The 15000-nt window shown below is 41.6% G+C and overlaps 1 protein-coding gene and 1 long non-coding RNA gene across 2 annotated transcripts in view; both read left to right on the forward strand.

Moving 5' to 3' along the window:
- Window positions 1–496: 496 nt before the first annotated feature.
- Window positions 497–2174, forward strand: LOC127643808 (GTP-binding protein Rhes-like). Its single transcript, XM_052126701.1, has 2 exons — window positions 497–1184; window positions 1509–2174. Exons 1-2 carry the CDS (start codon window positions 533–535, stop codon window positions 2036–2038), a joined length of 1182 nt encoding a protein of 393 aa, XP_051982661.1. The 5' UTR covers window positions 497–532; the 3' UTR covers window positions 2039–2174.
- A 12633-nt stretch (window positions 2175–14807) lies between these two features.
- The window catches only part of LOC127643818 (uncharacterized), a 4130-nt gene continuing 3937 nt past the window's right edge, over window positions 14808–15000 (forward strand). The window contains exons 1-2 of the long non-coding RNA XR_007970576.1: window positions 14808–14854; window positions 14941–14998. This is a non-coding gene — a long non-coding RNA (uncharacterized LOC127643818). The remainder of the gene's footprint in view (window positions 14855–14940; window positions 14999–15000) is intronic.

The raw sequence follows: 15000 nt of genomic DNA on the forward strand, positions 1-15000 counted from the left end.
ACTATGTGAAGTCTTTAAATTGAACATTTTCATGGTTAAAGGTCTGCTGCCTCAGTTTGGTTTAAATTGTCCTATTTATTCGTAGAAAAAAAATATATTTAAATATCTTATTAAAAAAAAAAAAAATATATATATATATATATATATATATATATATATATATATATATATATATATATATATATATATATATATATATATATATATATATATATATATATATAAATTAATATTTAACATTTTAATATTCCTAAATTAATAAATTATTTAATTAGTCGCAGGCTACATTTGTTATTTGTTATCCTTTAATCTAACCTAATCGTTGCAGCAGTTAGTGTGCTATCTGGCCATTTCATCGTGCACTGCTCGGGAAACGTTTTGTTCCCTGCGGGTACACGCGCCGCGCGCCTGCCAATCACACCGATGACGTCTGACGCGCGTATAAGTATCGCGCAAGCCGAGCGCACTAAAGAGTGCACATCTATCCACACCTCACAGCACACAGTTAGAGGTGGACGAAACACTTTTGTATATGATAAACAGCCTGCGCCTGTCTTCAATGTGTCCCGTCATGGAGCTGGAGAAGAGCGTTAGTGCCGCTTTAGTTTCCCAAAACGCTGCAGCCTTGATCCAACACCAGTGTCGCGCTCTCGTTGGTCCCAGCTCGCCCAGCGTCATCCTTGCGTACAAAAACACGACACAAAGACTCGGAGCCACCGGGCTCAATGTCAGCACCCTCTCTAGAGCAGGAATGGGCATCTTGAAATTGGCCACGACGCAGCTCAAGCAGCAGGAAATGAAAGCCAGGGTGATGCGGGCGTCCAGTCTTGCCAAGCCGCATCCGTCCATCGACAGCAGCCAATGCAAAAAATCCCCAATGGACCAGCTGGCAGCGCTGCTCTTGCACGGACACACGTGTCTGCAGCAGTTGGGGAAGGAGTTTCAGTGCGGCACCAAGCCGCAGAACAGCAGGCGCATCGTGGTGCTCGGCGCGCCGCGGGTCGGCAAGACCTCCATCCTACGCCGGTTTCTCCGCGATGACTTTGACGAGCACTACGAGCCCACGTGTGAAGACTTCCACAGGAAACTTTTCCACATCCGCGGAGAAACCTACCAGATAGACATCCTGGACGCGTCCGGGGAGAGGAGCTTCCCTGCAAAGAGGAGGCTGTCCATTCTGACCGGTGCGTAAAAGTTTAATGCGTACATGTATATATCTGGAATGCATACAGAGCTCAAACTGTTATTCGGATCATTGTCTTCCTTTATTCTTAAAGCCAGCTCATCTTCACATTTGGAGCCAGAGCGGCACTATTTGGATTGTCTATAGATTATAGCAAAGTTACTTTCTTCTAAACGCATGCGTAAATACATAAACAGTTCCCAATGAATAAATAGCAGCACAAATATTAATTATATTAATGTTGTACTTTTAATATATAATGTGTTTTAGAAACGCACCATATCATAGTATAATTCGAGCACACGTTTCTCTTATTTCTTTGCAGGTGATTTATTTCTGCTCGTCTTCAGTCTGGACGACCGCAGTTCGTTTGAGGAGGTGCGCGCTCTGCATGCCGAGATTGTAGCAGCCAAAACAGCATTGCTGAGGTCCAAGCAGAAAGTCTGCGTGCCCACGGTGATCTGCGCGAACAAAGTAGACTTGCCCTCCGAACAGCACGCGGTGTCACGGACTGAAGTCTTGCGTGCGTTTGGAGACGATAGTGCTCTGTTCGAGACCTCCGCCAAAGACAGTGTGAATCTGGAGAAGTTGTTTGAAGCGCTGGCGAAGAACGGCGGACTCCCGCTGGAGACTGGACCCTCCAAGCACCGAAAAGTGTCCATCCGGTCGTACCAGGCGCTCCGGGCGGGTCGGCTGGCGGAGAAAGGGAGCAAAGCGGCGGCATGCGACACTCCGTGCGGTGCGCTCTATCCTCTTGCCCGCAGACCGAGTTTCGGCACCGACCTGCGGCTGGTACTTGGTCCTAATGGGAATAAAAAGCAAAGCAAAACACTGGACAAGTGTCAGATACAGTGAAAAGAAAGACTGAAAAAGATATCTGCTTTGATAAACAACCCGTAATTCTCACAGATATGTTGAACAATTCATTTGTTGAATGACTGTAATTGTGATGCTGTGCAATAGGATGTCAAAAATAACGATATTAAATAAAACAAAGGTACAAAGATACAAAGGTGATGTCATGTGTTCAATCTAATGATATGCACTGAAAAACAGTGTGTGCCATGATTCATACATACAAATAAATACATTATTGAAGAGGATGTGGGTGTTTGGATGACAGGTATAAAGCCCTGAGTGCTCTCTGGAGTTGCATAACACCCTTTAGATGCTTCTGGCACACAGGATACACTAAAACTAAATGCTTGTGAGACAGCAATATTTATATATATACAGTATGTATATAATGTTTTGATTATTATTATTATTGAGTAAAAAAATTACCATTTACGAAAAGGGTTAACCATTTTTATAGGTATTCATACATTTTTTTTTTATATCAAATCTATTCCCCCTATTTAAGAAAAACAAAGTGTTTTATGTGAGGGATTTAGCCCCTACAACAAGGGTCTTTTTACCCCATTTACTTGCAATATCCTTTCGCTTATGGGACAGTTATCGGAAAACGTTTGATTTCATCCCCTTGAACAAAACTGAAAGTGACAAGCGCTTTTTCAAACAGGAATTCTCATTTGCTACTTACATTTGCAACACTTTAAAAGTTAGTAAATGTTAGATTAAATTATCTTAAAATTAACGTTTAGGCACGGCACGCGATGACCTCATGGATCCAGGGGCGGAGCCAGGAGTTTTCATAGGGGTGGCTGGGCAGGGGCCAGTGATCAGTCTGTGGTGGCAGTACAGTCAATTTTCGGGCAGTACATGTTAAGTCTTGTGCTCAAAAACAGCAATTGCGATTTGAGTGGCCAATGGGGTGGCCAGGCTTCAGTCCATGGTGACCAACACCACCCCTGGCCACTCCCTGGCCAGCACTGCATGGATCAGTAAAAATAATGCAGTGTATATAGTGACAAACAGGTGTTCATGAAAGAGCTGTGGTATTTAATACTTTTTGTGCTGTTAATGTAGCATTGCTGACACTATGCAGGGGCTGCCATTTCCCAGCATGCTTTGCATTGGACTGGATAGGAAGAAAAAAAATTGAAATTGTTATTTTATGCGTTTACGAGCAAAATGAGGATAGGAGGAGATTTGTTCATATTTAAAGTTCTGTTAAATTGCTATGTAAAACGAGAGTCTATTATTCCAGGTGAGCTAGTGGAAGGACAGTGAAAGTGTTGCACAATTTCAGAGGCTCCTGGGGCATATGGCGTCCTCAGCGGCAGTTACACAGCTAGGGTTGATACATATGAGACCGCTTTGGCACTGGCTTCAGACTCGAGTCCCGAGATGGACATGGCACCATGGTAAGCATCGCGTGTCTATCACACCGTTCAGCCCTTGGATGGACCCTGCATTTCTATGGGCAGGGGTTTCCCTAGAACAAGTGCAGAGGCGTGTCGTTGACACAACAGACGCGTCCAAGTCAGGAAAGGAGAAAGGAGGTCCTTCCTCAGGGGATTTCGTCAGGTAGGGGCTATCGCGAGGAGCGTCAGCCACCAATACGACTTGTTCTTCATCCTCCCAGACTTCCCGATGGAGAGGTTGGAGGGGCGGCTGTCCCCATCCACATTAAAAATGCTCCGCTCTGCCACCAGTCACTATGCTTGTAGAGCTTCACCCTTCCAGGTAGGACCTACCACAGGGACTCCTTTCCATGTGTGGTACTTCCCGGTGGGTAAGTCCATGTGATGTGCACTCCTCATGTTAACCTCCAAAATAACACCTTCCCCGGCGCAAATATATCTTGGTGCCAGCTAAGACAAAACAGCTGATGAGACCGATTACCATTGTAAGTGCATCTTGCCCCCCTCCCCCCCCCCCACCTCCCCCCTTGGGGGTACGAGGGACTATGTGACTTATGTGGGGCGTTGGGAAGGTTATGATGGGGCTGTGTGTACTCGCGGTAGCCTGCCTGCATCTGCACCGCTAATCCACGTAACACAATTCAGCTGGTTGTGCCGTTTCGTAGAGGGACCCCTAGTGTCACTACATCAACACAACGTTGAGTGAGTGACAGATAGGGAACGCCTTGGTTACTGTTGTAACCTCCATTCCCTGATGGACGGAACGAGACGCTGTGTCCCTCCTGCCACAACCCTGAACTACCCGCTGAAATGGCCGGGACACAAACCTGAATGAGTGGATGCAAGCTGTCTCCTTTTATACCCGTATGTCCGGGGGAGTGGCAAGCAAATTCCACTCGCCAGTTCTCATTGGCCTTTTCTCAAATATCAGAGGTGATTGGGGCTCCCAAGTAATGTAAGCGCAGCGTACTGTAGTTCTAGCGGGAAGACTAGCATCTGTACATCATCGCACCATTAGCTAGCCAATCACATGTACGCCGTTGCTTTATAAGTCTGCTCACAATCTATCACATTGCTGTTTCATTGTGCTAACACGGCAACTTCCTCCACCCCACCACCACCTGTTGAGTCCCGTCCTGCACGGGGGTAGGCTCCTCGCCTCTGCCTCCTATCTCCGGCAGGATATGACGGTTCTGAGTACAAATTCTTTGGATCACCAGACGAGGCTTACGCCAAAGAGAGACATTACTGTTTTATATTCATCAAATAAATGTCATCTTAAATTTCACTCCAGTCTGTGAGTCTTCCTGATAGAACTGACTGTGCTCATCGCTGGAAAATACTGAATTGTACTGCAGATGGGAGCTGCACGCAGAAGACATACAGAACACATCTGATCTCACACAGATGCTCAGTAATTACCTGCAGCTTGTTAAACCAGTTAAACATTCAGTCTGCGGTGCATCTGCTCTGGCAGTGTGACAGGAACAATCACGACTCTCAAATTAAAATACTACATCCTGTTTGGAGCAGCAGTGAGTTTGTATCAGGCTCCAGATCACATCAGGAACTCAAAAAAACAGTCTGAGAATAACAATCCCTTCATGCAGTCATTTACCAGCACACCTACACACAGTGTGGTGAAGGTGAGCATGATTGTGTGTGTGTGTGAAGGTTACTGCTGATTGAATAAATTGCTTGAGCGGCATATAATGCAGGATTTGTTCCAGAATAAAGTATTTTACTGTGCATTTATTCAAGGCTTTTATCCAAAGCAACTTAAGTATATAGTTTTGCTATAGAACTCTTTCTCTGGGTAAAATGAGGGATGCACTGATATCTGAAAGTGGCGATCCACGGACAGAAAGACCTGCATTATCAACATTACTTCAGTGGATGAACAACACGCAATACACCATGATGACTTATTGACACAATCAGCCATCAGTAACACATGACCACAAGCACCAAATGTTTTCAAAGTAATCATTAAAAAGAAGAAAAGGATGTGCTAGCGTTTGAAGGTCGCTGGTTTAAGACACTCGTACCGTATGAGCACATCGCAGAAGATCTGTTGCCATGCCAACACAGCATCGCCACAGAAATACATGGAAACACGAGACACTTCTGTCTTCAGCATCTGAGATGAAAAAGAGTTTAGTACACATTAAAACATACGTGCAATCCCAATGTAGATGAAGGATGTTCAAAGCAACAGCAAACCCTTAACAAGACCAGTTTTGGACTCTTTTGGGCGAGTGAGAAACCACCGTACAACCAACCTTTTGTGTGTTTGTGTACTATGCCATCATGATAGCATTTACAAATGTCAGCATTATCCACACCTGTCTGACAGATGAGTCCTTCATCCATGCATGTGTTTGTTGTGTGTTCATTCGATATGAGCAAACTCTGACAGTGAGTTTATAGGGGTTGACCAACAGCCCTTACAAATATTGACCTCTGTTTCCACCAAAATACCATCGTTGTTTTCTAAAATATAACTGTTAACTAGGTATTAGCCATCTCTGTAGTCACAAATGCAATAAAGGAACTCCTTAAAATGTTTGGAGGACATCCCATATTAATCTATTTGGTTTTACAGTAACAATAGCTGAAGTAAATAATGCAAGTCAACCGATATATCAGTGTTACAGATTAATCAGTGCCAATAGTTGCTTTTTGGAACTATTGATTATCTGCAAATATTAATGCAGATCGTTTTTGTTTTTTTATTATCTTTCTATATACACAGATGAGCCAAATCATTATGACCACCTGCCTAATATGTTGTTGGTCCTTCGTGTGCCATGAAAACAGCACCAACCCGCCGAGATATGGACTCTATAAGACTCCTGAAGGTGTCCTGTGTGTATCTGGCACCAAGACATCAGCAGCAGATCCTTCAAGTCCTGTAAGAAGCGAGGGAGCCACCTTAGATCGGACATGTTGGTCCAGCACATCCCACAGATGCTCAATCGGATTGAGCGAAATACTCAAACCAGCCCATCAGGCACAAACAAATGTCCAAAGCAATGAGATCACATTTTTCCCCATTCTGATGGTTGATGTGAACATCCTGACCCGTATATGCATGATTTTATGCACTGCTGACACATGATTGGCTGATTAGATAATCGCATGAATCACATAGACAGACAGACAGACAGACAGATAGATAGATAGATAGATAGACAGACAGACAGACAGACAGACAGAGAGATAGATAGATAGACAGATAGATAGACAGACAGACAGACAGACAGACAGATAGATAGATAGACAGACAGACAGACAGACAGACAGACAGACAGACAGAGAGATAGACAGACAGACAGACAGACAGACAGACAGAGAGATAGACAGACAGACAGACAGACAGACAGATAGTAGATAGATAGATAGATAGATAGACAGACAGACAGACAGACAGACAGAGAGATAGATAGATAGATAGATAGACAGACAGACAGACAGACAGACAGACAGACAGATAGATAGATAGACAGACAGACAGACAGACAGACAGACAGACAGACAGATAGATAGATAGATAGATAGATAGATAGATAGATAGATAGATAGATAGATAGATAGATAGATAGATAGATAGACAGATAGACAGACAGATAGATAGACAGACACACAGACAGACAGACAGAGAGATAGATAGATAGATAGACAGACAGACAGACAGACAGACAGACAGATAGATAGATAGATAGATAGATAGATAGATAGATAGATAGATAGATAGATAGATAGATAGATAGATAGATAGATAGACAGACAGACAGATAGATAGATAGATAGACAGACAGACAGACAGACAGACAGATAGATAGATAGATAGATAGACAGACAGACAGACAGACAGACAGACAGACAGACAGAGATAGATAGATAGATAGATAGATAGATAGATAGATAGATAGATAGATAGATAGATAGATAGATAGATAGATAGATAGATAGACAGATAGACAGACAGATAGATAGACAGACAGACAGACAGATAGATAGATAGATAGATAGATAGACAGACAGACAGACAGACAGACAGACAGACAGACAGACAGACAGAGAGATAGATAGATAGATAGATAGATAGATAGATAGATAGATAGATAGATAGATAGATAGATAGATAGATAGATAGATAGATAGATAGATAGATAGATAGATCGATTTAATGAAATGGATCAAATACAATCACGCAAATATAATGAAGTCTGACCACAGATCGTAAATGTGCTCTGTATGATTATTCATATGTTTAATGTGAGATATTACAGTCTAATCATGGCATGAAAACACTATTGTGGTCGAGCACTGCAGCTCACAGGAAGCACACATTCACAAAACACTCCCACATTAATCTGTGTCCTTCAAAATTAAAGACATCTCATACATTCACATTCACATTTACATTTATGCATTTGGCAGATGCTTTTATCCAAAGTGACTTACAGTGCACTTATTACAGGGACAATCCCCCCGGAACAACCTGGAGTTAAGTGTCTTACTCAAGGACACAATGGTGGTGGCTGTGGGGATCGAACCAGTGACCTTCTGATTACCAGTTATGTGCTTTAGCAAACTACACCACCACTGAATTCACATTCAGTGAATTTTAACGTGATTCAGGCCGCTAGATTATAAAAGACATAAAGCTGAGAGTTATTAAGACATGATCTGACACACACACACACACACACATCTTCACAGAGAGTCTGTGTTTCATCAACACAACAGTGAGAGCACTGCTGTGGACTCATGGGAGATATTGTTCTATTGACACTCAAGGCTGTTGTGCCTAACACTGTCAATTAAATATATAATTGCATTTTGAATATTCTGTCTTTCTCGCTCAAAACAAGATCGCCTGTTGTGAAATGTTTTAATACCAAAGACCCCCAAATATGATGTTTCTTTGCTCTATATTTTCCTATTTGATCATCCGTGTGTACGGAGTATGAAACAGTATGTAGTGTGATATTAAAATGACAACATGTTGTACACTGTTATTATTTGCTCAGTTAAATGACTGGCTTTTATATTGCTGTTGTTCTAAAGCAATACTTTGCATTGAATGTTTATTCATGTTTATTCATTTATTTAAAATGAATAAATACATTAATGCAAGTAATTAGATAGAATACTTCTTCTCAATGAAATATTGTTCCAAAGCAGCTTTACGGAGAACATTGCTTTACAACTCCAGCATCATGATATGACGACCTAATCTTACTGTGTCTCTGTGACAGCTCTCGTCTTTGGCACGTTTGCCTGTCAATCATTTTGCGCGTTCTCAGCATATCTTCGTTTGTGTGCACAACGGAGGAATTCCTGGTGCTATTTTGACTCCTTTACACATTTTATTAACTCTTCATTTGTTCTCAGCTGGTACAAATACCACCATATATGGTATTTGGTTTTGTATCTTTAGGTTCAGTGTTAAAAATGCCAGCGTGTACGCTAAGTGAACCAGGACTAAATGTATCATTTTCTTTTTTGTCCGAACCAAGAGAACCGGGCATTTCAGGGAGCGTTTCCAAACCGGGATAGGTGTTTCTAAACTATCCAATGAAAGTAGGGAAGCTCAATGGTTTGAAAACACCCACTGATTGGGAAAAGCCCATTTTTGTTCTGCAGAGGTATAATGCTGCCTTCATGAGCTCTCAGGATTATCCTACTTCCCGCTTCTGAAGTGGTAATTACGAGTATGTCGTGTTCATGGGCTTTGTTGTCTGAAAAACAGGAAACATGTACGATGCCATGTTCATTCATACATATTTCATGAAGAACTTTTATTTTGACACCATCATACATGTCACTCGGCTTTGACGATAATGGGATTTTGGTCAAATTCAAGCTATATTCACGGTGTAAAAACGTACAACATGCATCGAATGGTTGCTGATATAAATAAATGAATTTGACCAAAATAGCGTTTACAATTAGCTGCATTTAGAAAAGTGAATAAAACCTGTTCAGTCACTACCGAAACTGTGCTCTCCTCCGCCATGTTGAAAGTTTAGAACTCCTCCCCATCGGTCATAATTACGACTTGAGGGGTCATTCATGTGTGGGAATCTCGTATTTACAATAATTCGGATAGCACGTGAAGGCAGCATAAGTCTCTCCTGCAACACTCCAAGGAACACCCACTTCTTGAACGCCCCTCTTGGATGCTCAAGCGATTTTAAAATCCTATGCAATCGCTGTATGATTACATTTCTCTTAGCTTAAAATTTGACAAAGAATAACTTTTATATGATAGTTATTAGAAAATTATATGTCACATATCATATTATTAAATGGAAGATATAAACGGTAAACTCAACTTGAATTATTTGGGAATTGCTCTTTACTGTATTCCTGAAGGGGTTCATATTAATATTATTAATAATAATAATATTATTAATAATAATAATAATAATAATAAAGATATAAATGGTAAGAGTAACATTTATCTGTTCCGTTTCTCCAGTCAGCTCACAAGCTAATCAGTTAGCCTATTAGCTTAGCATACCACAAGCTTCATTTCCTCACTGTCGCCACCTAGTGGTACGGCAGTATGATTGATTTCAAAATAACGTTTAATTTACGGTATTTTTAAATTATTTTACAAACTTGTCCTTTTTTAAATCTCAGTGGTTATATTTGAGTTAAGAGTTATGATTAGGTGTAGGTGTATGGGTGCTGCGGGACTGTCAACAAACATTGTATGAATGTGGCATCCAACTGTTTCAAGATTATTTGGAGGGGTGTAACTTAGTGAGCGTGACTTGTACTAGTCTTGCGAGACACACACAGACCCTTAGAAGTGTTCAATGTCAATGGGTGGCGCTGTTGGAACAAGAAGGTTTGCTAAATTTTATTTTTAACGTGATTTTTATGCCAGGACGTATTCGTTTGGTTTATCTTTCTTATTTCCACTCTGTTTCTCAATTGCTCTCTTTCTACCTTCCTCGAGCAGGTGTTCTTATCAATGCCAGCCGTGACTGGAGGGCAGGATTCAGGGATAAACGCCTCAACATTTCCCCAGAGTGGTGTGGACTGTACATGAGAGACTTTGTTTCTTCAACCCTGGACACTCTTGCTATTGATGGCAAAATGAAGCTTTCTGAAGCAAATGGGTGAAGTTCATCACTTTACACACTGAGCACACGTCTGCCATCTAATGGTAAAACAAAGAGCACCGGCTGTATGTGGGTGCACCATCTAAGCTTTTTTGGGAGTATTTTTGGAAAGTGAAAAATACAAAGTAATATCAACATAGACACATCAGTTCTCATTCACCCATTCATACACCAATGGTGGTGCTAGCCTGCCATTGGGAGCAACTTGGGGTTCAGTGTCTTACCCAAGGACACTTCGGCATGTGGAGTCATGTGGGCCGGGAATCAAACCACCAACCCTACGATTAGTGACTGACCTGCTCAACCACCTGAGCCACAGCCGCCCCAAAAAGTTATACAAAGCAACTGAACCTGCTTGAAGAATATTGACAAACCATATATTATCGTAAATGTCTATTTATTGGCAGCACATTTAATCTGTCCTAATCATTAGACTGGCTGTGGGTCAAGCAATGTGGCCAATGACATTATATTAATGGTCTAATATGGAAACCTCAACAGGTTGCTGCACAACTGAAAACCTTTTTCATTTTCAGTTTGGGATGGCTTGACATTTACAGCATTTCTTGTCTCGCCATAATTTGCACATACTATCATATTAGCAGCGGCATCAGTCACAAGTCATCTTACGTTGGTCTTAACCACCCCAATAATCAAAACAAGCAAGTAACCAAACATTTGAAAATGTTCCCAAATTTCAGAATGCCCTTTCTTAACGTAAAGCGTGTTTTATTGCTAGTGTTATATCACTGTTGAACGTCCCATCGCTAACTATAGCTGCAGAGGCTACTGTTATTTAAAAGCTCACATGTTGTTCTTTCTTCGTTTATTTATACATAAGAGCTAATCCTGTTTATTTATTGTTTCCTTAAGGATTGATTCCTTCCTTTTGTTTGTTATTTTGGCTCCCTCCTGAAGCTTTGGAGTTTCCTCACAGATTTAAGATAGAACTTCCTTTCTACTTCTACTTCACAGATAGTGTTGAATTGCACTCCATACACTGATGAGCCAAAACATTATGTCTACTTGCCTAATATGCTGTGGGTCCTCCTAGTTACACCAAAAGAGTGCCAACCCGTCGAGATATGGACTCTATAAGACCCCTGAAGGTGTCCTGTGTGTATTCGGCACCAAGACATCAGCAGCAGATCCTTAAAGTCCTGTAAGTTGTGAGGAGGAGCCGCTGTGCATCGGACTTGTTGGTCCAGAACATCCCACAGATGCTGAACTCTTCATCATGTTCCTCAAACCATTCCTGAACAATGTGTGCAGTGTGGCATTATCCTGCTGAAAGAGGCCATGAAGGGGTGTATCTGGTCTGCAATGATGTTTAGGTGAGTGGCACATGTCAAATTGACGTCTACATGAATGGCCGGACCCAGTGTTTCCCAGCAGAACTTTGATCCTTGGCAGTGCAGTCATTGGTGTTATCCTCATTTTACAATGCAAAAATTGTCCAGGAATGGTTTGAGGGACACGATGAAGAGTTCAAGGTGTTGCCCTGGCCTCCAAATTCCCCAGATCTCAATCCGATTGATCATCTGTGGGATGTGCTGGACCAACAAGTCCGATCCACCTCACAACTTACAGGACTTGAAGGATCTGCTGCTGATGTCTTGTGCCAGATACACACAGGATACCTTCAGGGGTCTTGTAGAGTCCATGTCTTGACGGGTCAGTGCTGTTTTGGCAGCACGAGGGGGACCTACATGATATTAGGAAGGTGGTTTTAATGTTGTGGCTGATCAGTGTAATTGGCGAAAGAGCAACACTGTTGCAAGAATTGCCGCGGTTTACAAGAAATGCTGTTTAGATCAAAGTGTGAGGTGGCGTGTTGACAATGATTGAGTCATAAAATGAGTGATTCAGATGGAGATTAGATTCATGAGACAGACTTTAAATCAGAGATTTTGGAGTAACTCATAGAAGAAACAATCATGTCTTCTCAGATTTACAGAAGTAGATGTTTGAGAAGTTCAGAAGTTTGATTTTTTTCATTTTCCCCACTTGAATGAACATATGAGTGATTAAATAAATAAGATAACGCTGAACAAAAAGATTGTATTCGTTAACATTAAGTACTTAGAAATGTACGCTAAGCTAAAATGCTATTTCTAGCCATTTTCCATGCACGTTACAGTCCAGCAGGACGGTTTCTGTCCTGTAAACCCCCTAAAGTAAACCTAAGGGTCAAGGGTCAAGAGTGCATTGTGACATAATCAGTGCCACAGTTTGATTTCACTTTCTACATGATTATATAAAGATGCTCAAAGAGTCGAGACTTCATTTCCACTGCTGATCTGAAGAAATCTGGACCCAGATAAACACCAACGTTATCTTTTTATGACCACTTCCACTTTTTAATCAAGTCTTGTACTGCTCAGATAAAAGAAACCATTTTTATAAAATGAGGAACCTTTATTTCAGTCAAAGCTCACATGTTGTTCTTTTGTTGGCTTATTTATGTATTCATAAGAGCAAATCCTATGAAAGTTTTATGGGAACTACCAGATATTTTTGGATGCGTTGTTTTCTCATGTTTTTCTGCTTGGGAAGGGAGACAGGGAAGTTTATTATTATTCATTTTTTAGGCAATTTATTGTTTCGTTAAGGGGAGTCTTCCTTTGGCCCCCTCCTGAAGCTTTGGCATTTCCTCTCAGATTTAAGATAGAAATTCCTTTCATTGAGGTTGTCTTTGTTTCTTAAGTGCTGGAGACGGGAAGTCTTCCTTTTGCCTCTCACACCACACCAAATCTCCCTTCTGTTGCACCACTAAAAAGACAACGTAATGCAATACACAAATTGCACAATAAACACAGTATACACAAAACACACAAAATCTTCTACTGCACAGATAGTGTTGAATTGCACACCATACACTGATGGGCCAAAAAATTATGTCTACCTGCCTAATAGGCTCCGTGTGCCACCAAAAGAGTGCCAACCCGCCGAGATATGGACTCTGCAAGACCCCTGAAGGTGTCCTGTGTGTATCTGGCACCAAGACATCAGCAGCAGATCCTTCAAGTCCTGTAAGTTGTGAGGTGGAGCCACCATGGATTGGACTTGTTGGTCCAGAACATCCCACAGATGCTGAGCTCTTCATCATGTTCCTCAAACCATTCCTGAACAATGTGTGCAGTGTGGCATTATCCTGCTGAAAGAGGCATCACTGCCATCAGGGAAAACCACTGACATGAAGGGGTGTATCTGGTCTGCAATGATGTTTAGGTGAGTGGCACATGTCAAATTGACGTCTACATGAATGGCCGGACCCAGTGTTTCCCAGCAGAACTTTGATCCTTGGCAGTGCAGTCATTGGTGTTATCCTCATTTTACAATGCAAAATTTGTTCAGAAATGCTTTTTTTGAACATGACAAAGAGTTCAAGGTGTTGCTCTGGCCTCCAAATTCCCCAGATCTCAATCCGACTGAACATCTGTGGGATGTGCTGGACCAACAAGTCCGATCCACCTCGCAACTTCCAGGACTTGAAGGATCTGCTGCTGATGTCTTGTGCCAGATACACACAGGATACCTTCAGGGGTCTTGTAGAGTCCATGTCTCGACGGGTCAGTGCTGTTTTGGCAGCACGAGGGGGACCTACATGATATTAGGAAGGTGGTTTTAATGTTGTGGCTGATCAGTGTAATTGGTGAAAGAGCAACACTGTTGCAAGAATTGCCGCGGTTTACAAGAAATGCTGTTTAGATCAAAGTGTGAGGTGGCGTGTTGACAATGATTGAGTCATAAAATGAGTGATTCAGATGGAGATTAGATTCATGAGACAGACTTTAAATCAGAGATTTTGGAGTAACTCATAGAAGAAACAATCATGTCTTCTCAGATTTACAGAAGTAGATGTTTGAGAAGTTCAGAAGTTTGATTTTTTTTCATTTTCCCCACTTGAATGAACATATGAGTGATTAAATAAATAAGATAACGCTGAACAAAAAGATTGTATTCGTTAACATTAAGTACTTAGAAATGTACGCTAAGCTAAAATGCTATTTCTAGCCATTTTCCATGCACATGTTACAGTCCAGCAGGACGGTTTCTATCCTGTAAACCCCCTAAAGTAAACCTAAGGGTCAAGGGTCAAGAGTGCATTGTGACATAATCAGTGCCACAGTTTGATTTCACTTTCTACATGATTATATAAAGACTCCTGAGATGCTCAAAGAGTCGAGACTTCCTTTCCACTGCTGGTCTGAAGAAATCTGGACCAGATAAACACCAACATCAGCTCCATACGTCGTGTGAGTATATCTATATGACGACATGGTTGACTCCGTCATGTCTGGGATTGTTAATCATGTTTCTTGTCATTTCATTTACATTGCAGGTGTCCCTTCATTTAAAAAGCAACTCGACTCAAGTGAATTGATCACTGAAGGGTGACGGT

The sequence above is a fragment of the Xyrauchen texanus genome, chromosome 5, assembly GCF_025860055.1.
Source record: "Xyrauchen texanus isolate HMW12.3.18 chromosome 5, RBS_HiC_50CHRs, whole genome shotgun sequence".
NCBI classification, from domain to species: domain Eukaryota; kingdom Metazoa; phylum Chordata; class Actinopteri; order Cypriniformes; family Catostomidae; genus Xyrauchen; species Xyrauchen texanus.